We start from the raw sequence: 21,371 nt of genomic DNA, 5'->3' as shown, positions 1-21,371 counted from the left end.
AGTAAACCAGGGAAAACTGTTTTGGTAATTGTCTTTCAATGGAAATATAACTTTTGAAGGCACTCAAAGTCACTTTGCAAGGCTGGATTTAAACCTTCTGGGAAAAATATTTTAAAAACAAACCAAGTAATAACCAGGCTTTGAGACTTTGTCTATGTGTCTGCTACTACACAAACAGAAACAGGTCTTTGAGAACTCACTGATGTAGTTGCAATTTTTCAGAACTGTTTCAGCTAGGAAGTTAGGATTTATATAACAAGCACATACACACATCTCTAAAAACCGGAACCTACCCTCAGGACTATGCACTCTGAAGGGAAATGAGACCAGAAACTTGCCTCTGACAACTTTAGAACTTGAGAGATTCAGCAGAGCTGAATACTCTTCTGATACTGCACAGTTCTCTCATTCCGCCAAGTCTCTCAGAGAACCACGAAACTCAAGGCTTAGAAATTGAAGCTACTCCAAAAATGTGCCAGCACACTGGGCACAATTTGTTCTCATTAGGTGTTCCCTATTTAAAGTGTAAAGGATGTGACTGCCTCTGCACTTTAGGAGCAAAATATGTAACAGTTGATAAGAGATCCCAAAAACATTAAGACTACATTATCTTGAACTTAAAAGGTCACAAAATGAAAATTAATTTGAATAATGTACATAGAAACATGTATACGTACACACACATCTAGAATAATTTTAACTGAACAGGTTTTGCCACAACTGCTTTTTTTGATTAATCATACTTAAAATCAAAACGGTTACCTCTGGTCATGGCTGTCTAAGATTAACACTGAACATCCATCTGTCAGACCAACGCTTCTGATTGTTTCCTTCATCTGTTCTTCAAGAAGTACTTCCCAGTTCTTGCCTTCTCTATCAGGTCCTGAGCCATTCTTTAAGATGATTCCTCCTGACGGTGCTAAGGCCCTGTGCAGATCCTCCAGTTTTGTGCTGCACGGAAAGATGTGCTGCGATTCTGTGAAGTGTTGACCCTTCCCTCCTTCATTATACTCTGCCAGACGAAGAACGTTTATGATCACAGGTTCATGATCAGGGCCTGTCATCACCTTTGTGCCACCAACCTGAAGGAAGGAATGCACGGTTTATGTAGAGTTCAATAATGCACATTTTTGTAAACAGGAAATACTATACAGCAGTAAGTGACAACAGCAAAATTATTGAAGCAAAAAGGTGGAACCTCTCTCATTAGAAATAAGCCATTTTGGACTAAATGCCTACTGAACAAATGAGAGTAACTCAAATGTACTGAGACAGAAACGCATACTGCTAAAGTCTGTTCCATGTTTGTACGTAATAATGTTGGTAACAGTAACTGAGTAAACAGTGGGTGGAAAAATCAGTCTCTACCAATTTAGAATAGCTGACTTTAACCCCTCAGGATATTAAAAAATTAGCGTGACTGAGGCAGGTGAAGAGTTAGATTTTTAAGTCTGTGCTTTCTGATTCGTTACCTAGGCCAAGAGTATAATCACTTACTGAAAGTAATCTGATTGTGTAAGAAGCTGGATATGCTATATATATATCCATAGATATATGTAATATATTGATATATATATATAAATATTTTTACAACAAAAATCTGTTTAAAGCAATATTTTATTCCATAACAGAGATGGAGGGCAAACTTCTGCTGTGTTACATAATCACTGAAACAAGCGTTTGCAAGTTAAGCAGAAGCCTGGATATTGAGGGGACCCAAAAGAAGCGTAGCATTTCAGGGAGACCACATACAAAAATAGGTGACTGGTTCACCACAGGGCATTAGTTATCACATTACTATCAACTGATCTCCTACCAAGAGGCACCAGATCTTCTCGTGATTGTACTCCAGTTACTCCAGTGTAACTAGCATTGGATACCTACAGGCACCTATTGATCTATCACATTCTGCATTCTGTACAGTTCTACCAAGAACCACACTGTACATCACACAGAAGGTTAACAGGGACAAATTGTAAATATACTGTATTCTACATGAGGCTGAAGAGGTGTCCTCTAAGCCAATGTTAGCATGTCAGCAGCACAGCTGCAAAATTGACTGAAGCTTCCAAAACCATGTTTAGAGACTACATCTTATCTCTTGGGAACTGACGAAAAATATTTGTTTTTCACTTACCTCTTTCCCATTCCACACAAAAATGTCTGCTCCATCAGCCAGCCCAAAGCAGTCCAGTGTCAGCTCATCTCCTAAGAAGAACAAGTCATCAAGTTCTTCTCCCCCAAAAACAGACATGCAGGGTCAGCTGGTAACTGCTATATGCTGGCACATTCTACCCTGGCTCAAGTCCACCACTACAAAAGCTGCTGCATGATTAGAATTTACAGGGGGTAAGTTAGGGATCACCCAAGTAAGAAGGGCAACAAGAGTAGGTACAGATTGAAGATGGCCAAAGCACAAACGTTTCAATTCCATTTCCCTTACAAATCAAGGCTCACACTAGCAGTTGATAAAGCTACTTGGTCAGGATTATCTAGATAAGCTTTAACAGCCAATAATTAGATTTAAAACAAAAAGGCTGGACTTAACAAGTGAGTTACATACAATGTGTTTCATGCATATTCTCTGAAATACTAACATCCACACTGCAATTTATTTTACCTTCCTACCATAAGCCAGATGCAGATTTTTTTTTAAAGACTTTGTCATTTAAAGAACCATACTAAGATCTGAAGCAATACTAACAGCTCTGAGTGCATCTGCATTTTGATGTCAATATTTTAAAAGCTGGGCTATGTTCTGAAAGATCTGAAAGAACTCTAATTTTCTTAAGCAGACCATAAATCCTGTAAAAATCTAAAAATAACAGAGTAGATTTTTGAAGACTTACACCTAGAATTACATGACAAAGCTGCAGATGGAACGCTGTTTTAAAATAAAAATGTTTATGTTGAAATTAATGTTCTTTTTATGTAATCATTTACATTTGCACCATTCCTACTTCAGCTTAAGCCTAAACTATTTTTTTCTTTAGGATCACCCTGGCTCCTCTATTATCTCCTCTACCTATTAGGTAATTATAACGAAAACAAATACTCATAAGCAAATCAAAGTCAAAATAGAGGCCATTATCTTTTTGTCAGCAAATATACTTCTCCAAGATGTTTTACTTAAGAAGCCCTCTGTGTCTTCAATAAATACACCAAACAAATAACAAAGAACCCCTGTACATGGTAATCTTACCATCAAGAATCTCATAAAGATGCAGTCCTGCTGGTAAAGGTTTGGCATTACTGAGAATCATGTCTCCTTCCCAAGATTCCAGTATCTAATTGGTAATAAAATAAAAGAAAAAACACACAGAACTTCAACAAGCAGTAACTTAAACCACTCAAAATTGCAACTTTGCTGAAAGCTGTTACAGCCTGGCTACCAGGCTCACTTTGGTACTTAACAGGTCCCTGCAACTTCTCTCTACTAAACTAGTGGCACAGAAAACCCACAAGCTTTTTAGGACTTGTGCTTTCACAAAAGTCACCAGACTAAAACAGTTTCAACTGAATGCTTATATTGTTGTACAATATAAGCAAATGATGTTTTAAGGGAGCAAGTTAGCTTCAATTTACATTTTCAAAGTCAGGTTGAGTTGGGCTTTGAGCAATCTCATGAGCAGGAGGTGTCCCTGCACATCGCTGAGGGTCTGGAACTAAATGGTCTTTAAGGTCCCTTCCAGCCCAAACCATTCTGTGATTTTATGACAGATGGACACTTTGTAAAATGCTTTTTGTTGACCATTCCTTTAACATAGTAAATACAAAGACACCACTTTCAATACTTAAAAGAAATCTTAAGCTTTTCTTATTTCTTAAACTCCTCTAAGCATTTCTTGTTAAGGCCAGCCAGCTCCTTGAAAACACAAATACATGTCACAAACTGAAGTGTTAAATGTAAGTCTAAAGTTTTGCAAAGTGGCTGCCCACATACAAATAATTAGCTTATGAACTTTAAAGTCTAATTAATTAAAGCTTCATCTATCAATCAAAAGCTTTGTCAACACATCAAAAGTTGACCGCAAAGCAATGTTTCCTTCTGTGAAAAATCCATATGGCTTTGAGTCTCCTGAAATTACATTCACTGTTAAAAATTTCTCATTGAAATAAAAATTGTGGCATAGATACATACATAGAAAGCAGTTGTATCTCAATTAAAATTAAAGTGTTTGAGTTCACTCAGTATAGTAAATACCTGGAATATTGACTGTCGAAGATCTCCTAGTGTTTTTCTTCTGTCAATAGTCAGATCCAGAACACTCTCTTTCCAAGTAAGTGAAGGATGCAAAGCTCCATTGTAAAATTTGTAACACGAGCTCAAATGGAGATGCAGATCAATACCATTGTTTGCTGAGTCACATTCCGCTCTTTGAAAGAAAAACGCAATAATGAAATGGTGAGTTTAATGCTGACAAACTGCTAACTTATTTCAGAGATGCTTCTGGCAGTTGTCATGTAAGTGATAACCTCATGACTAAATTCAGTGTCAGATTCTCTCCTCTATTAAGAAATATGCAGAGATGCTCAAAAATGCCATATATGAATATATATATATATAGTACATACAATACAGAGCAAGCTTAGACATCCTCCACACACAAATAAAACACTGTTATAGGGCTTGTTCCTACACCTTGCTTCAACTTTTCTAAACAGGACAAAAAACGTTATCTTTAGGGATGGGGAGACCATAGCGCCTTATTTGTTTTTTTTTAACTCTCCAGACTGTGTTCCTCTTGAAACAAACACAGAAAAAGAGAAAATTCCTGGAAAACTACCAGGACAGACACAGCCATGCCTTCCTCCTTTATAACTATATTCGGTTCTATTAGCAAGAAGCTAGATGTAACAGCAAATGTTACTTAAAAATAATGAAGTTTCCACAGCAGAGAGGCATCGCACAAGATATCCATCTCTTGCACATGTCTACATTTTGACAGCTTAACTGGCATTCAGGCACATCATCAGCTCTGTGTCTTTTCCAGAAGGAAAATTTTCAACCAAATTTTTGACCAACCTAGATACCACCAGCTCTTTCTTTCATGTTTCAGGCAAAGGATACCATTTATCTGTTGTTTCACAGAAAGGCAAGCCATTCCCCCTTCTCCCAGTGGAGAACTCCCTCTGTAAGTGCAATTTAGATAACGTATTCCATTCTCCTTTTAGAATTGTACTTTCCCACAAAAAACTGGTACAATTTGAGGCTGTAAAAAAATTTCCTCTGAAATTTTGCAGAATGAGTAGGTAGGCCACTAACAGGTAGGTAGGGGACCAGTAGAAGACAAACTGGATGTACAAATTGTATTCCTTGATTAACCTCTATGGTATTAAGTCATTTTAGTATCTAATTCTACATCTGTTAAATGACTTTCTTTAATTTTAGATCAATTCCAAGATCTACAGATCAAGAATGCTGTTTAAGAGATTCATACAGTTACATTATATACCTCTATACATTATATTATATACCTCTTCTTTTGCAGCTCAGTATTAGCAGCATTCATTTCATTCAGAAGATGTTCAGGAATTTGGTATCTTGGATTTCCTCGAGCTGTAACAAATAATATACGCTAGTTTGGCCTCAACTGCTTAAAATTTGCTTTGGTAAACAAGAAAAGTGAGATGAAACATTACTGTAATCATTGAAAATAACATTGCACTTTCTTAATGGAGTAAATTAAATTGCAATGATACAACAGTCAAACAAGCCTTTTTAATTCTTCCATGTTCACATCTATCTTTCCCTAAGGGGAAACAGATACATGAATGCCTTTAGCAACAACTTGTTTAAGTAGAAGATATTCCGCTAGTATTTGTGAAGCATATGAGAAACAAGTTAGTGTCAGCTACAACCAATTAACCATTCATTAGCTCCTTGGAGCTCCTATCTTGAGTCAAGCCTTTTTTCCAATTGGCACTAGAAAGTTCAGTAAGGACAGAAATGCTCAACTACCTTCTACCTCCACAAAAAGTGTAAATGAAGGAAACCCCCAGCACATAAAGATGAGTTGTGCGTACCTTCAGGAGGTCTTTTCAGCCGTGACTTTCGATAAAACAGCATGTAGGCACTCTCTTTACCCTGAAATTGTTGCTCAATATCCTCCTCCTTGATCGGTTGGACTTTTGAATCATTCAGATCAAACCAATGGCAACCAACAGAAGTCTCCTCTAGCCTTGTAGGTGTTTTTTCTAAGTTCCACTGGATATCATTCTTCTGAGAAGGACTTTGGAGATCAAGTCCTTGAGAATCTGACTTAAATGGGAGCTTGTATTTTTCCTTCAGACCAACCTTATTTTTGTCAGGACTGAACTGAAATATCTGAGGATGATTTTGCAAATACTAAAATGAAAGCAAGTACAAGAAAAAACATTTTAGTAAAGGAAGATGCTCTGGATTAAACATAGCAGACTACATTAACTACATGACCTGATTTGTCCTCAAATTCATAGCCAAACTTTCATTTGTGGAAATCCATTCCAACAAAGACAAAAAGAAAACAAAAAAAGATCTGAATTAGTTTTAGTCATAATCAAAATCTCATTTGATAGATCAAAACATGTAAACTAATTTACAGTTATTTCAGCTCTGCACTGCCCCGTGTGGTTTTGAAATAAATTTGGCACTTGCAAAAAGTCACTTTTAGTAACATTCACAGTAACAAAAACTTTGAAATTGTTAATACTGGTTTACCCGGAACTTGTTTCTATCAGTTCACTGTCAAAGTCAGAAAAACATCTACACCCCTGTGGAAGACCCATATTCAGACTTTACAACTACTTTTAAATACTTTGTTTTGAAACCTATATGGTTGTTCTTACTCAAAAAAAAGAAATATGGATTTTCCACATATCCGTAGCACAAATGCAGAAGTATTTTTCTTAAAGCATAAGAAAATACAGCAACCAACTGGATAACTACAAGACTTCATTTCAAGGGTTAATTTTACAGACGCACTAAACAACCAGAAAGGGTGTTTTTTTTTCCCTAAACAAAACTTATTTCACTTATTTCTGTTAAGACAGAGGTGTAAAGTTGTAATAGGCAAAGCTGGTTATTTTCTAGGTCAGAAATATAGATGGAAAGAGATACATGCTTTCAAGCAGATGATACGTTCAGAGAATCTTGTCCCTGTTACTCAGTCTACTGATTTGTCTCACTAAGCTTTATATACACATTACCTTGCTACTCCAAGTGCCAGCATTTTCATCCACCATCCTATTGACTATTCGTTAGGAATATAAAGTTATCTTAATAATCAAAAACTAACATACATGTACATATTACCTTTCGTAATGCTCCATATTGTTTTCGGTATTTCTTATTCCAGGACACCTTTTTTTTCTCCAGTAACTTCTGCCCTAATTGATCCACAGGTATTTGTTTAGATTCTTCCTAAAGAGAAAATAAAAAATAGGATGACAGAGTACAAGTGTAAAAGAATCAATACAAAGTAGGTAATTCTGAAGTGATTAAATAATTCCTATTTGTTAGTAAGCCAATTTAACATTGTTTTCTGTAACAGCTTAAGCAAGCAACTTCAGGAGTACTCCAAAAATGGCTTTTTTGCTATGAATAGTCACTATTTGTATTGAAGTTAGGTTAAGTTACAGTGCTTCACAATAAGCTTAGAAGAGTTCTATGTTCTAAAGCCTGTCTCTTGCATACTTCACTCCCTCCTTCTGGGTTCCTTAATATCAAAATAGAAGCAATGAACTCTTTACATACCATACCTCTGATAAAATCCCTTTCAACACTGCCAGTGGATTTTCTGCTTCTTTGGCATTTTCATTCTCTCTTAAAGCCTTATCTTCAATTAGCCTATCCTCATCTTCCTGTAGAAGAAAAATAATATTCACAAACACTTCAAGCACAGCCAGCAGTCTTCCAGTCAGTACTAACAACAGCATGTGTGATTTAGAAGTGTAAAGGAAATCCTCTGAATATTTTTGAGCAAGCTGTGCGTAGTGTTTTACACAGGATTGTTTCTGCAGCCTCTTTACATAGGCATCTGGATGCTGTACAAAAACATCCAGTTCATCATATGACACTCAACACATGGTAAAGATGCACTCAAAGATTGCTACAACAGAGCTCAAGCAGCTTGCACTCTGACTGGAGTGTATACACACCCACACTCTATCTGTGCACATGCCATACAGCAGGCAGTAGTAATACAACAGCCCATTAATGTTCAGCAGGTCAGAAATATAAACTTTGCCCCAAAATCCTGAGAGCTTCCAACTTGAAGAGATAGTATACTGCCAAAAACTAACCTCAAGGAGGTGAAAGACCAAACGTCTCACTAAAATATTAACTTGGATGTCTGTTTCATTCTCTTAATACTTTTTTTTTAAATGAGATAGAGCAAGAAAAAGAAACCTTTAGCACTTACTTGTAATTGCCAGTTTCCTAATTCGTCCACATCTTTGATATAAACATGATAGTGTCCTCCATAGCAGCCACCTTTATGTATAATAACAGAGAAGAGCTCATACATGTACTCTGAATCATCCATTTCAGTCTTCAAAAAGAAAAATAATAATAATAATAAAAAATATCAGCAAGTCTTCCACATAAGGACAGTTTTATACCATCAGCATAGCTTCTGATACTTTTCAATGTGCATTTGCACATGCAAAGACTGAAGGGGCTCTTCAGTGATGGGGAACACTAGCAAGGACCAACACGAAGCATAGACCAAGGCACAGGCTTATAAAGCAACTTTTTAGATGTGATTCTGAACAGTGGTGGAAATTCAAATATTTCAAATTTAAAATAATTAAATATTGATGCAAATAATAGAAAGGCACAAATTGTTTGTAATAACCATCAGCTTATTTCATATTCATTTAAAAGACTTGAGGAAAAACAAACATTTAACCTAGGAATTTGTAAGAAAAGTAACTACTGACACAAAATATATGTAGCTAAATTCATACGTGACAACATTATATATTTGTTAACATATATATCTGTTAACAGGCATTGCCAATACAAAGGTAGATTTAACTTCTTAAGAAAAACTCAGATTAAGTTGTAGGTCATTATTAAATCCTTCCACTTTGTATAGCTACAAAGTATTTCTCACTTTTAGAAATTAATCTTTTGAAGACATTTTACAAAAGCTTTGGAACTAGGGACATCGGAAACCTACAAGGTTTCCTTAACATCTGGCTTTGACAAAATGCAAAATTAAAGATACCTTGTCCTGAGATATTAGTTTTCTGCTGAGTATATAGAAACTTTAACAAATATAACAGTACAAACCTGCTCACAAAAAGGCCTCAGGTTTATCTGGATAGGGAACGTATAGCAACTAGTTTCCTTGTATCTTTCACACTTCTCAAAGTCAAAGTTAAATCTCAGGAGAGAAATGGTGAGAAAGGGAGGCAACTTACGTAGTTTAGCGGACTGCAAAATGACAAAAAAAAAAAAAAGTTGTAAGCATGTTGTTATACAGAATAATGCTTCCACCTTGCTATGGTGGAACCTTTATTTTCCAGCAAAGCTTTACAAGGAGGCAGACATGGCCAGTGTTTTCATTACTAGAAAATGCCTTCCCTAATTCTCAATTTCCCTGTCAACAAGCTATTCTAGAAAGCAACCAAGATCCTTCACTCCTGTGACACCCTACACCTTCCCTGATCATCAGTCCCACACTTTATCCTGCTACAAAAATGAAGCAGAGCATTGCTGAAATTCAAGTCAGTAGTTTCCATTTCCAAACACCACGTGTTCTTTGTGAGAGGATTTTCACAAATTTCACACTATGAAGCAATTGCTTCAAATCCCTGGGCTTGTGCTCTCCCACGAAGTCAGGCTATGCAGTGTTTTCCCAGCAACTTTGCTCTTGACCCCTTGCACAGTACACGCCATCACCAGACCCACACAGCTGCCAGGAGCCCAGAGAGAACTCACAGGAACTCAGCTCCCACTTTGCAGGTGCTATAGGGGAGCAAGAGCTTCACGATAGCTTTGCTATGCTCTGAACAGAAGTATAGGTTCGGTGGCCTCTGAGCACTGCCAGTGTCTCTATCCAACTCTCCATTTACACAGCCATAAATGGGTTTATCAGGAACACATGTGTGGCTCAAGAAAACTAGAATTAGGTATTCCATTTGCATCAATTGCGAAGACTGCTTTGCAGAGGCACAAAGGATTTTGCTCTTCCAAGCAACTCTTCCAAGTTTTGGAGGTCAGGACAAAAGAGGGGAGAAAATAACTTCCAAAGACCCACAAAAAAATGAAGGAAGAGAGGATAGGTATGGATCACCTTGTCTTTGAAACAAGCTAGGTGCATGCAGAGGGTCATGCTGTTAAACAACTGCCTCCCTAGTGCTGGCTACATGACCAAATTTCAGAGGTAGCCAACTGTTACCTTGCACTCCCTTGAACCCAGCAAATTTTAACTGAAACCCTCATAAACAAGCCACATGAGGCACTGGCAAAGTTTCATGAACTCTCCTAAGGTACTGATTAACTTCACCTGTCCTGAATTTGCCTCTGCACCTCCTGCCTTCCACATTAGGCATGTTGCAAGGTTTGGATCACACTCATCTTGGCACAGAAGAATGTCCAAAGCAGGCCAAAGCGGTTTGCTGTTGCGAAGAGGGCAAAACACATCAAAGGCAGGGTGCACTAACAGGTATGACTGCCTCCCCTTTACAAAAAATACCAGGAATATGAGGAAAAAACGAGCTACTTTTTTAAAAAAAAAAATCTTTATGACATCAGAAACAAGCACAGAAGAAAGCCAAACACCATTTTGTCCCATCCTGAAGAGACCTACAATTCTAAGACCTACAGCTCTAGTAAAGCACTCACACAACTGCCTTTCCCAGACCCTGGCTAAGAGCACAAACAAGACACAGAAGTCTTAACAAATTTGATTACTCCAGTAGGGAAACTACTCTGAATCATAAAACAACAAAACAAGAACTGGTTTTTAGCACAAGGATGCTGTAAGGTACTCTGGCAGACAGAAAGCAAGCCTATCATCATCCATGCCACCACTTCAGAGCATTCAGGGTCACATATGCAACTCCTCTGAAGGACATCAGTGTTAACAAGCGTCAAGCACCTGAAACTTTCCAGAGTGCCCAGCAGTGAAGGCAGAAAACCAAGCCAAAGGAAGGAGCTCTCCCATCTGGATGTCGCTACACTCCTAGGGCTTGCTCTCAACACAGGCTTAACATGCACAGCTCTCAGCTGAACACTGATGAACTCCAGTGACTCAGCAGAGGAAAGGGCTGCACACTGCACTTAGCTTTACAAGCAATTAAAAAAAAAAAAAGCAGCAACAGTAAATCATTAACTAGATAGTGACAAAGCAGCACAACTCAGCAGAAAAACAATCTGATTCCTCCAAAAGCATCCTAGAGCTACAGCCTGAAGGAGACACTTTCACAGTCACTGCTTTGACCACAGGGAGATGACTTTTCGGCTCTGCTGTTTGCTTGCTGCCTCGATTTTTATCCTCCTCATTCCTGGCCTCTCCGAAGGAGGAAAACTGCTGGTGGTGCCCATGGATGGAAGCCACTGGCTGAGCATGAAGCAGCTAGTTCTCAAGCTCATGGACAGAGGACATGAAGTGGTGGTGCTTATACCAGAAATAAGCTGGCAGATGGGAAAGGGACAATCATACACTGTGAAAACATACCCAGTGGATTACACATCAGAAGACCTGGTTAGTTCCTTTCACAAGTCTGTTGTTACTCACCTGAAGGCTCTAGCACTATACAGCACCACAACAGATGCTTTCAGTATGTTAATGTATCATTAACATAATGTATCATAAGGAAGAGTTGCTTATTATCTGCGCTCTTCATGTGAGAATTTCCATGTAGTTTACTTTGTTCTTTTCTATATGGCCTAGCAACCTATTCACCATTGGCTAGATTAAAGCCAGCAACAATACTCAAGTCAAGAAATGAGTCACATAAACTTTTGATGACATAGCTGCTGAGCTTTAACATGCAGGTCCGTTTTTGGTATTCTAATCTGGCATTATACAACAAGAAAGGTGCAGATTTTTTATCTGAGGGTTATAGGGTGGACACATGTAAGTGAAGTTTCTAATTGTTAGCAGATCAAATACTGAGTGACCTAATGCATTACCTTTGAAGCTTCAACAAGTTTATCACAGGCTCCGCATCGATACAAGTTCTCATTTTCAAAGTACTCTTCCTCCACATACATGTTCCACAGGGCCTCCTCCAAGCCAGCTACACCTTTTACTGCCACTGTTAGGTCTAAGAAATCTTCCTACGCAGAAATACAACAACAAAAAAAAAGACAGTAAGTAGTGTAAATTTACAGTACATTAGAAAGATGCTTATCCCATTTGCTGTGGCAGATGTGAGCACTTATTTTGCTTTCATCGTTGATGGGACAAAACATGCACCTTAGATTTTATTTTTTAATCACAAAAAGATTATTTTTAGATTATTTTTAGATTATTTTTTAATCACAAAGAGCAGTAAAACAATGTAAAGATATGTTTTACTGTTGTTACCCCACTGTTCAGCTGTCTGCTATCTACTACAGGCAACATTTGCAACACCGATCTAATAATGCCTTTTTTCCGTTCTCCTAGTGAGTCACTTTTTGATGTAGGTAGTTTAGCAAATGGCAGCCAAGATTTAGCAACAAAGTCATGCATAATTTTCGTGTGTTAGCAAGCCTGCAGTGCCCTAATCAATACACACTACCTAGATTCAAGAAGACTACTAATGACACTTCAGAAAATTGTCTTTTTTTCTTGAGTTTGGGAAAAAACATTTCAAGCATCTTCAAAAGACTGAACAGAAGCCTATCCTGGGAAATCCTCCGGCTTTACCTGTCTCTCACTGATATTCTTGCATTCTTTACAAACGATCTGGTTGACAACAGTTCCATGGTACAATCGATTAATAAGGTCGTGACCCGAAGTCCCCACAAGAGAAGTCTCCAAAGCACTGAACAGAATCCGATTTAATTCCTGCACATCGTGCTGCCTCATTTCCTGCATGATAAAAAATAAACTTGAAGAAATAAAAGTGCCATCTGCTAAGCTTATTACTTAAAAAACAACTTCCATTAAGTGTGGCAGAGAGCTGCCTCAATTGTTACCCATGTATTTACTACACCGAAAGAAAATTATTGCTACATTTTTAACTTGTGCTTTTTGTAGAAGCTATAAGTATGTAAAATATACCATACAAAAGACACTTTTACCTATGTAGATTTCCACTAAATTCTAAGCAGAGTTACACAGTAACATTTTAGGTAAAAATTTAAGTAAATAAAGGACAAGCAACTTAGTTACTGCTGGAAAAAATGTTCCTATAAAAACAAAGGGAAACAAAGGAGAGCTACTGAAACTGTATCTAATGGAAGAATTTATTCTGTTGCTCACTGAGAGCAATTAAGACATCCTTCCTGTGGAGGTACAATAGTATAAGACAACAGTTGACCTAATCAACTGCTATCTCCACAGCCTGAAATATTCTAAGAAATTTTTTCCATGTCAGACTTCAGTATCAATGATGGTGACACAGGTGCCCGTTCGTACCTCATTGCTGTTCCACCCAAAGCTCTCGGTAAGGTCTGTTGTAGACGCAGCCTGCTGGTCTAAGAGCAGAAGCTGAGCAAATAACCGTTGAAGTTGCAGTGGAATTATTCGAACCTAGAAATAAAGCAAAATATACCTAGTACATCAGAAAGTCTTCAAGCCAATCATTTTGATTTAAAAAGAAAACTAAAAAAAGTCTAAGAAGCCACAATTGTCTATGGCTTTTATAAGTCAGGTTACTTGACTCTCACCAAAACATCTGCCAACAGTGGTTACCAAAACTGTACAAGGCCTCACCTTACTCAATACAGTCATGGAATGTAAGGTTTGTGATAAAGCAAAACTGTGCAGGTTAAAATTAAGTCACCACCAAAGTACATAGAGACAACTTTATCTCCTATTTTTCATAATCCTAAAACTTAAGAACTTGTTACAAGGCATCAAGACATTGATTTATGAGCTACTCCTTGATCAGTAAAAATAAAAATTACAAAATGGGTAATGAGGTGGAGAGGGGTTAATGTCAACAAGCTTGATCAGCTGCCTATATTTATCTTTGATTCACAAAGATAAAATGTTTCTAAGCAACCAGCTTCAGCCCAAGAGCTGAAGAATGAAATTCTGTAGTCAGCATTAGTAAGCACTCTTAAAATAAATAATAAATTCCAGTCCCACAACATCTTGTGTATGGGTGGGCTGTTAAACCTTCAGAGCCTCAGTGCAGTCATCTAGTCTGCACACTTTTTTAATTGGTGAAAAATAAGTCATAGCATTGTAGCTTTAGTTACAGCATAGAAAGTACAAAGAAAAAAAAAAAATTGTATAAACTTTGGGATTGTTTTTGCTTTTCCTGAACACAAAAGAATCTCTACTATCAAATTCAGCAGAAACAAGCTCAACATCTTGCTTCTGAAGGAAAAGCTTACAGCATCTAAAGCTTACTTCTAGTGTGCAAAAAAGAGTATCGGCCAACCAAACTGTCTTCCAGTATCATCCTCACGAGAGATTTCAGAATATTGTTTCAATTCACATGAATCAATGCTCAGTGACTAATTACAGGAAAGTTTTAAATACCTTTGCGTCTGGTTTATTGATATCATCCAGAGTTCCAAGCTCTTCAGGTCCTAGAGAGAACAGTGCCTCTGTAATTGTAAAGAAAAATTCCTATTTAAGAATAAATGATGTCTTCTCTTGAGATGTTTTATCCTAAGTGTTAAGTATCATGTTTTTTCTTTTATCAGATTAAGACATTAAACCACTTATCTGAAAATCATTCATCATTACAACTGGTTCAAGCTATAAAGTACCCCTAAGCACAGAGGCATTTAAATGGCAAAATATACATTTTTTTCAAGAATTGTAGTGTCTGCATTAAAAATGAATAGCATGTTATGAACAGCAACACCCTCTCTTATCTACACAAGCAGTAAATGGCTACCTCTAAGAAAATATAATACATATATTACTTATATTTTGCGTAGAAGTGGCAATACTAATTTAAGAGATAAAACTCTGAGTATCCTGTAATAACTTATTTAAATTGAAGTGAAATAAACTGTTTGCGAAAACAATCTATGGTTGTGGTGTTTCTTTAACAAATAATTAGAAATGCAAGTCACTGCAAGATATCAATTCCAAAGTTACTTTAAGAAGATTTTGAACACAGTACCTCTAAATTCAGGTGTGAAAAGCAGCGTCTGCAGAAGGGAATTGAGGTAGCAGGTCCCACCTTGATTTTTGATACCGCTTAGGTTGGTGAAATCTCTGGGAGCTGGAGGCTCAGAATCTCTGGGCTTTGATTTCTTCCCTTTTCCACAATGATTGTTTGAAATAAAGGAAAAATCCTCTTCAAATAAGTCACCAAACATTGTGAAGACAAAACAGTCCTATAAAAACACAAAATAATCAATTTAACAAAAAAATGTACCCTGAATCCACCCACTTCAAATCCTCAATGATGAACCTTTCAGTCCCAAATCAAGAAATTGCTTATACTATTTTCTTTCATATTCTGTTCACTTTAAAAAGGGAGCATCAGATCCATGCAGAGATATGCACTAATGTGACAAAAAGGTTCAAGTAAAAGCATTTGTCTTCACACAGGTCTGAAAATACTTCTAACTAAAATCAAACTCATCACATTTTAATTTTGCTTCAGCAGGAATATGCATACAAAAAAATAGGTCCTTCTCAACACCTGTAATTAACTAGCGTTCCATTTACCTGCAGGAAAACTTAGTAAGGCCCCCAAAATTTTGTCAAAATGCCCATGCTGGGTCTCAACAAATTCATCTATGCAAATAGTCTGTCTCTATTATTGGCTGGTTCAGGTGGGAAGAACTTAATAAACCAGTAAATACAAAGCAATATTTTACCAAAACATTTTCTTCACTTCAAGATATTGAAAGCCAGAAACTCAATGGCAACAAACTGGTGCTTCTTCTTTCTACCAGTCCAGTTCCATAGCCCTGTGATCTTTTAGCACGTACCAAGATTCCCTACTAGCTCCTGTTTCCACCCCATAGTTCCATGTGGTATGTTGTAATACTTGTTTCAAAAGTGAATAAACAGTGAGCTATATTGAAGCAGTGAATAATCATTCCTGTGCCTACCTTCACCTTCTTTACCATATTCCACTCAGGTATCACCTCCAGACAAAAGCCCCTAGAGCGACATAATCATTCCTACAACTGAACCTCTCCCCCATCTTCAGTTGATAAGGCCAACTTCCCCGATGCCTTTACACTTTTTGACATGGGAGGACCACATCTGCATGCAATATTCAAGATGGGTGCAAACCATGGGTTTCTATACCTAAATTACAGTGTGCTATTTTGTTCTTCTTGTACAATGGCTGAGCATTGAGCTGCCTTTAAAGCAGTCTTTATCATCCCAAGGTTTCATCCCTGTACATTTGTTCCAAACCCTGCCACTACACCGTTTCCATAAATATGTGGGTGTACGTGACTGTTGTTTGTCTCTGCCCCATGATATGCATCTCTTTTGACTCACCTACAATCGATGCTGTCAGCTACTGTATCGTTCAGCTGTTCAATAGCTTAAAGACTAGAAAATTTCACTACTGGGACTTGACTACACCACAATATACCAGCCAGCTTCACAAGAAAAATTAACCACCTGACTTCACTGTGGTTCCCTGTCAGTTTATATGCTGAACCCTACAAAACAGGCCCCAGAAAAGGCATGAAGTAACAACCCTCACTCCTCTCTATGAGGGTTCATCTTTCGTTTCTTATCACTTAGCTGATTATTTAATCAAGCAATAATGTTCTTCTTCTCCTGCATCAGCTTAATTTCTTCAGGAGCCATCAGTGGCAAACCTTGGTGTGCACCTTTTGAAAATCCAGTTGTGGTTTATGGCTTCTCATTCAACCAGCTGCTAGTTCCTCTGATACTGGCCAAAACTCTTTTTATTAAGTAGCATTACATAAAGCATTTTCAGTCCTTCTCACCGCAGGGCACCTTTTAAGCAAAAGGCTGTGCTCTGAGCAGCATGGGAACACTCACTATTTTTCTGTAACGCTTCTTCAGCGCTTCACATGATACATATACACTTCGGACCCACCACAGAATAAAACTATGCGGTTGGGTTCGCTAAGAAGGAGCTCTAATGGGGAAACAAACCCTTCTGCTCTCGCAACAACAGGTTTCTCTGCACTGAGCACACCTCCAACACCTGGATCCCACCTCCCACGCTTCGGGACCTAACTGCCGAGCTTCCAGCTCCCTCCAGCCTCTCGCCCTTGGCTCGGCCGTGCTGCACGTTACGATTTAGGCACACAAACCCCCCCAGAAATGCTTCTTTTCCTTACTTTCCTCGCCTCAACGCGCGCTCAGAGATGCCCCCAGACCCCCGGCCGCCGCCCCGCCGCCGCCGCCATATTTGTTGGGGCGCCGCGCGAGGCACGCCGGGAGGCGCGGCCTCGCCGCGAGGGCTGCTGGGGGTTGTAGTTCCCCCCCCCATGGCGGCCATGACGGGGTGCCCGCGTTAGTCAGGTGTTACCTTACACAGCCTTGAACCCGACAAAGTTTAACTCACAAACAAACCTTCCCCGGATCATTAAGCCAGCCGAGGGTGATAGGGGCGTGCTCTAAATGCTCGGAAGCTCTCCTGAGATACTGATTAACCTGTCCTGAGCTCGCCTCTGCACCCCCTGCCTTCCTTCCCCATTAAGCACCCCCTGCAGTTCTCATTAAGCACCCCCTGCTTTCCTTCCTCATTAAGCACCCCCTGCCTTCTTTCCTCATTAAGCACCCCCTGCCTTCCCCATTAAGCGTGTGGCAAAGTTGGGACAATGCTCACCCTGCCACTGAAGGGGCCCGAGAGGAGCCCCAGGCTTCAGGACACCTTTGCTTACATGTACACCTCTCCAGCAAATTTGGGAGTGCCATTACCAAAGCATTTTCAAGAGAAAATGCTGTTTATTAAACTTCTCGTGCTCCAAAGGATCATTTTTAAGTGTATTTTGCATAAATGTAGAAGTAGTAACTTGTTCTAGTTATTACTCACCCTTTTTTTTTTTTTTTTTCTTACACTTTTACCTAAATTAAAGGTAAAACTCCCCCAGCTCTCAAGTCCAAAGATTTTGTTTTCTGAAAAGTTACCAAGTGCCTAAAAGAAAAATGCTTTCTGTCACTTGCTCTGTAGCTTCGCTACACAAGGAAAAAAATCCAGACATTGGTAAAGTTGGAAAAGAATGTAAAAAGACTGACAGGAAAACCATGCAGAAAGCTCTACATAATTAATACACAATTGCATTGACAGTGGTGTGGAAGGGAGAGAAATACTGCCTCTGCGTCTCAGTTGTGTTTCTAAGAGGACCCAAGGGAATGATGGGGATGCTTCAGGCTGGGTGTCACAAAAAGGATCCGGACCCAGAGGGTGGTCGGGCACTGGGACAGGCTCCCCAGCGATTTGGTCATGGCACCAAGCTGCCGCAGTTCAAGAGGCATTTGAACAATGCTCTCAGGGTCTGATTTTGGATGGTGGTGTGTGGAGCCAGGAGTTGGACTCAATGATCCTCGTGGGTCCCTTCAAACACGGGATATTCTATGGACCTGTGGTTCTAAATATCCTATGTTTCATTAGTTTTCTACGTCACAGTGCCATTTAGGCATCTAATTGTTTAGGCGCTTGATAGCTCCAAATCTCTGCTTCAGATGCCAGCTCAGCCCTTCTCAACGTCTCTTGGTGTTACTGTATGCCATAGGAGGGATGCTCCGTTTCCTGCTAGCTGAAAAATTGTGATTCATCTGCCCTTTCCTCTTATCCTGAGGTTCTCCTGTTCTGTCTTCAAATAAATTCTGTGAACATCTGTGACTCCAACTGTGATGAAATGTGTTGAAGCTGTTTTCATTTGTTACTGTGTTATTGGAGTTGTTCTCACCAGACTCGCCTTCCTTGGCCCTGTCTAAGTGGTAAGACAAGACACAAGAGTGATAAAGAGGGAAGCCTTAAGAAATCTGATTAGGATGTCGAGGAGCTAGTTCTCTATTAAATGCTGAAGAACTCCAATGACTCAGCATGGGAAAGGGTCACTCACTACATTTGGCTTTACAAGCAATTAAAGGAAAAAAAAAAAAAAAGGCAACAACAGTTCTCATCCATAGCTGAGCCCAGATCAAAGCAGTAAATCATTAACTAGAAGATAATGACAAAGCAGCACAACTCAGCAGATAAATCCATCCGCTTCCTCGAAAAGCATCTTTGAGCTACAGCCTGAAGAAGAAGACGCTTTCGCAGTCACTGCTCTGACCACAGGAAGATGACTTTTCGGCTCTGCTATCTGCTTGCTGCCTCGATTTTTATCCTCCTCATTCCTGGCCTCTCCGAAGGAGGCAAACTGCTGGTGGTGCCCATGGATGGAAGCCACTGGCTGAGCATGAAGCAGCTAGTTCTCAAGCTCATGGACAGAGGACATGAAGTGGTGGTGCTTATACCAGAAATAAGCTGGCAGATGGGAAAGGGACAATCATACACTGTGAAAACATACCCAGTGGATTACACATTAGAAGACCTGGATAAGTCCTTTGCAGAGTATTTGTCTGTTCACCTGAGTAACCAGCCTTTCCCAATGAATGTTCTGACACTCTACAACATCTCAAAACACACTTTTGGAATGTTCCTTTCTCAGTGCAAGAACATTTTCAGAAGCACAGAAATAATGCAGTACTTGAATCAAAGTGACTTTGATGCTCTCCTAACAGACCCTATTGCTTTGTGTGGAGCAACACTTGCTAATTACCTTTCTCTTCCATTTGTGTTCTTCATGAGAGGATTTCCTTGCAGTCTACACTATGATGCACCACAGTGCCCAAGCCCTCTGTCGTATGTCCCAAGACTGTTTACATTCAACTCAGACAACATGACCTTTTTCCAGAGAGTGGAAAATGCATTGATTGCACTCCTGGAGCTTGTGTACTGTAATGCTTTCTATGAAGAAGGATTAAAGCTTTCCTCTCAAATTCTTCAAAGAGACGTATCCCTATTAGACCTGCTGAACGGTGCTTCCATTTGGCTACTGAGATACGACTTTGTGTTTGAGTATGTCAGACCGGTGATGCCCAATATGGTCTTCATTGGAGGTGTAAACTGTGCTCCGGGCAAACCACTGCCTAAGGTATGTTCTTTTTCTCCAAATCATACATTTTCCAAAGAAATGTAATTACATGGCTTATGGGCTTTTGTGCTCTTGAATTTATTTATTTGTTTGTTTGTTTGTTTATTTTATATATTTATTTATCTGGTAGTGATTTTATACATCTGGTTTCTGGCAGTTGCTTTCCATGGGCTGAAATGGCTTTATCCTGATGGAGGCAGATGACTGTTATTTGAATTAGTAAAGATTTTCTGACAAGTCCAACAAAAAATGGACTTCATCAGCCAGCTACCGTCCTCAGTGAATATTTATTTTATTCTTCAGTCTGATGCAATTTTGGTTTCACTTTCATGAATTCTGGCATATATTTCTTTTGTCTGACTAAAACTCCAAAGACCACGCATTGAGAGTCTTTTGTTGTTCCTGTTGTCATTAATTCTAGGCTCAGCAAAGTCAGTTAATTTGCTTTGGTTGTATTTTCATAACATACGGTTTCCTAGCTGGCAGTCTATGTTATTTCTGTTTGTAGATCATGGTGAAACATAAATCTCAAGCTGAAACTGAAAGAATTATTCTAAAATAGCAGATTTTGTGAAACACAAATGCGAAATCAGAGACATTTTTATTAAGTGTTTCTTGACATTTATAAGAACTGTTCTGTGGGATTTGTAAAGCTAATCTAGAAAGTTAAAAACAATTAATAGCACCAGACATTTCTTTCTAGGCACATATTACATTCCTGTGAAATTACTTCCTCACTTCTGAATTGTGGTCACGCAGTATCACTACATGATTGCACTACAGTATCTTTGAGTTGATTTTTTTCTCTTTTTTTCCTTCTTTTATATTCTCTGATGGGCTTACACAGACTCCCTCAAACCGCTCCTAGGCAAATAAAAAATAAGCTGACTGCATACATTCTCTAGTATTAAACTCGAGGGAGTGGCACTTAGTAGTTTTAAATTTAAGAGGTACCATGGCACGTTCTTTCTGATTGCGTGACATTAGTCTTCTATTTGTTTTTATAGCCTGAAGGTCTCAGAGCTGCAAACACGTTGTAGCTTGCTGCTTTCCAAAGGAGTAGAACCATCCTGGCTTTATTTTATACCTGCCGTCTTCTGTCCTCATACTGATGTTTGTTATTGAGTGGAAATCATATGTTCTACATCTTTAAAAACCTTGTGTATTC

The 21,371-nt window shown here is 38.8% G+C and overlaps 2 protein-coding genes across 7 annotated transcripts in view; one reads left to right on the top strand and one right to left on the bottom strand.

Moving 5' to 3' along the window:
- The window catches only part of USP40 (ubiquitin specific peptidase 40), a 33,561-nt gene extending 16,081 nt beyond the window's left edge, over nucleotides 1-17,480 (bottom strand). For 3 of the 6 annotated variants that reach the window (XR_014694308.1, XM_084523644.1, XM_084523645.1), the window contains exons 1-15: nucleotides 15,232-15,448; nucleotides 14,637-14,704; nucleotides 13,563-13,676; nucleotides 12,849-13,013; nucleotides 12,128-12,274; nucleotides 9,278-9,421; nucleotides 8,403-8,531; nucleotides 7,741-7,842; nucleotides 7,295-7,402; nucleotides 6,028-6,349; nucleotides 5,479-5,560; nucleotides 4,205-4,376; nucleotides 3,203-3,287; nucleotides 2,138-2,208; nucleotides 763-1,082 (exon numbers count right to left, since the gene is read on the bottom strand). Coding sequence is in view for 5 of the 6 variants with exons in the window: in XM_084523644.1 (XP_084379770.1) it covers nucleotides 763-1,082; nucleotides 2,138-2,208; nucleotides 3,203-3,287; nucleotides 4,205-4,376; nucleotides 5,479-5,560; nucleotides 6,028-6,349; nucleotides 7,295-7,402; nucleotides 7,741-7,842; nucleotides 8,403-8,531; nucleotides 9,278-9,421; nucleotides 12,128-12,274; nucleotides 12,849-13,013; nucleotides 13,563-13,676; nucleotides 14,637-14,704; nucleotides 15,232-15,430 (2,228 nt within the window). In the remaining variant the exon portion in view is untranslated. Of the gene's footprint in view, nucleotides 1-762; nucleotides 1,083-2,137; nucleotides 2,209-3,202; nucleotides 3,288-4,200; nucleotides 4,377-5,478; nucleotides 5,561-6,027; nucleotides 6,350-7,294; nucleotides 7,403-7,740; nucleotides 7,843-8,402; nucleotides 8,532-9,277; nucleotides 9,422-12,127; nucleotides 12,275-12,848; nucleotides 13,014-13,562; nucleotides 13,677-14,636; nucleotides 14,705-15,231; nucleotides 15,449-17,395 lie in introns of those variants that run through there. The other 3 variants (XM_084523642.1, XM_084523641.1, XM_084523643.1) reach the window with 3 other exon arrangements.
- A 1,802-nt stretch (nucleotides 17,481-19,282) lies between these two features.
- The window catches only part of LOC311438772 (UDP-glucuronosyltransferase 1A1-like), a 35,653-nt gene continuing 33,564 nt past the window's right edge, over nucleotides 19,283-21,371 (top strand). Inside the window, exon 1 of the mRNA XM_084523636.1 lies at nucleotides 19,283-20,203. Within this exon, the coding sequence (XP_084379762.1) occupies nucleotides 19,349-20,203 (855 nt within the window). The 5' untranslated portion in view covers nucleotides 19,283-19,348. The remainder of the gene's footprint in view (nucleotides 20,204-21,371) is intronic.

This window comes from Aythya ferina (genome assembly GCF_964211825.1).
Source record: "Aythya ferina genome assembly, chromosome: 6".
NCBI lineage: Eukaryota > Metazoa > Chordata > Aves > Anseriformes > Anatidae > Aythya > Aythya ferina.
The sequence above is the reverse complement of the archived record's forward strand: the minus strand, read 5'-3'. Positions and strand labels throughout refer to the sequence as shown.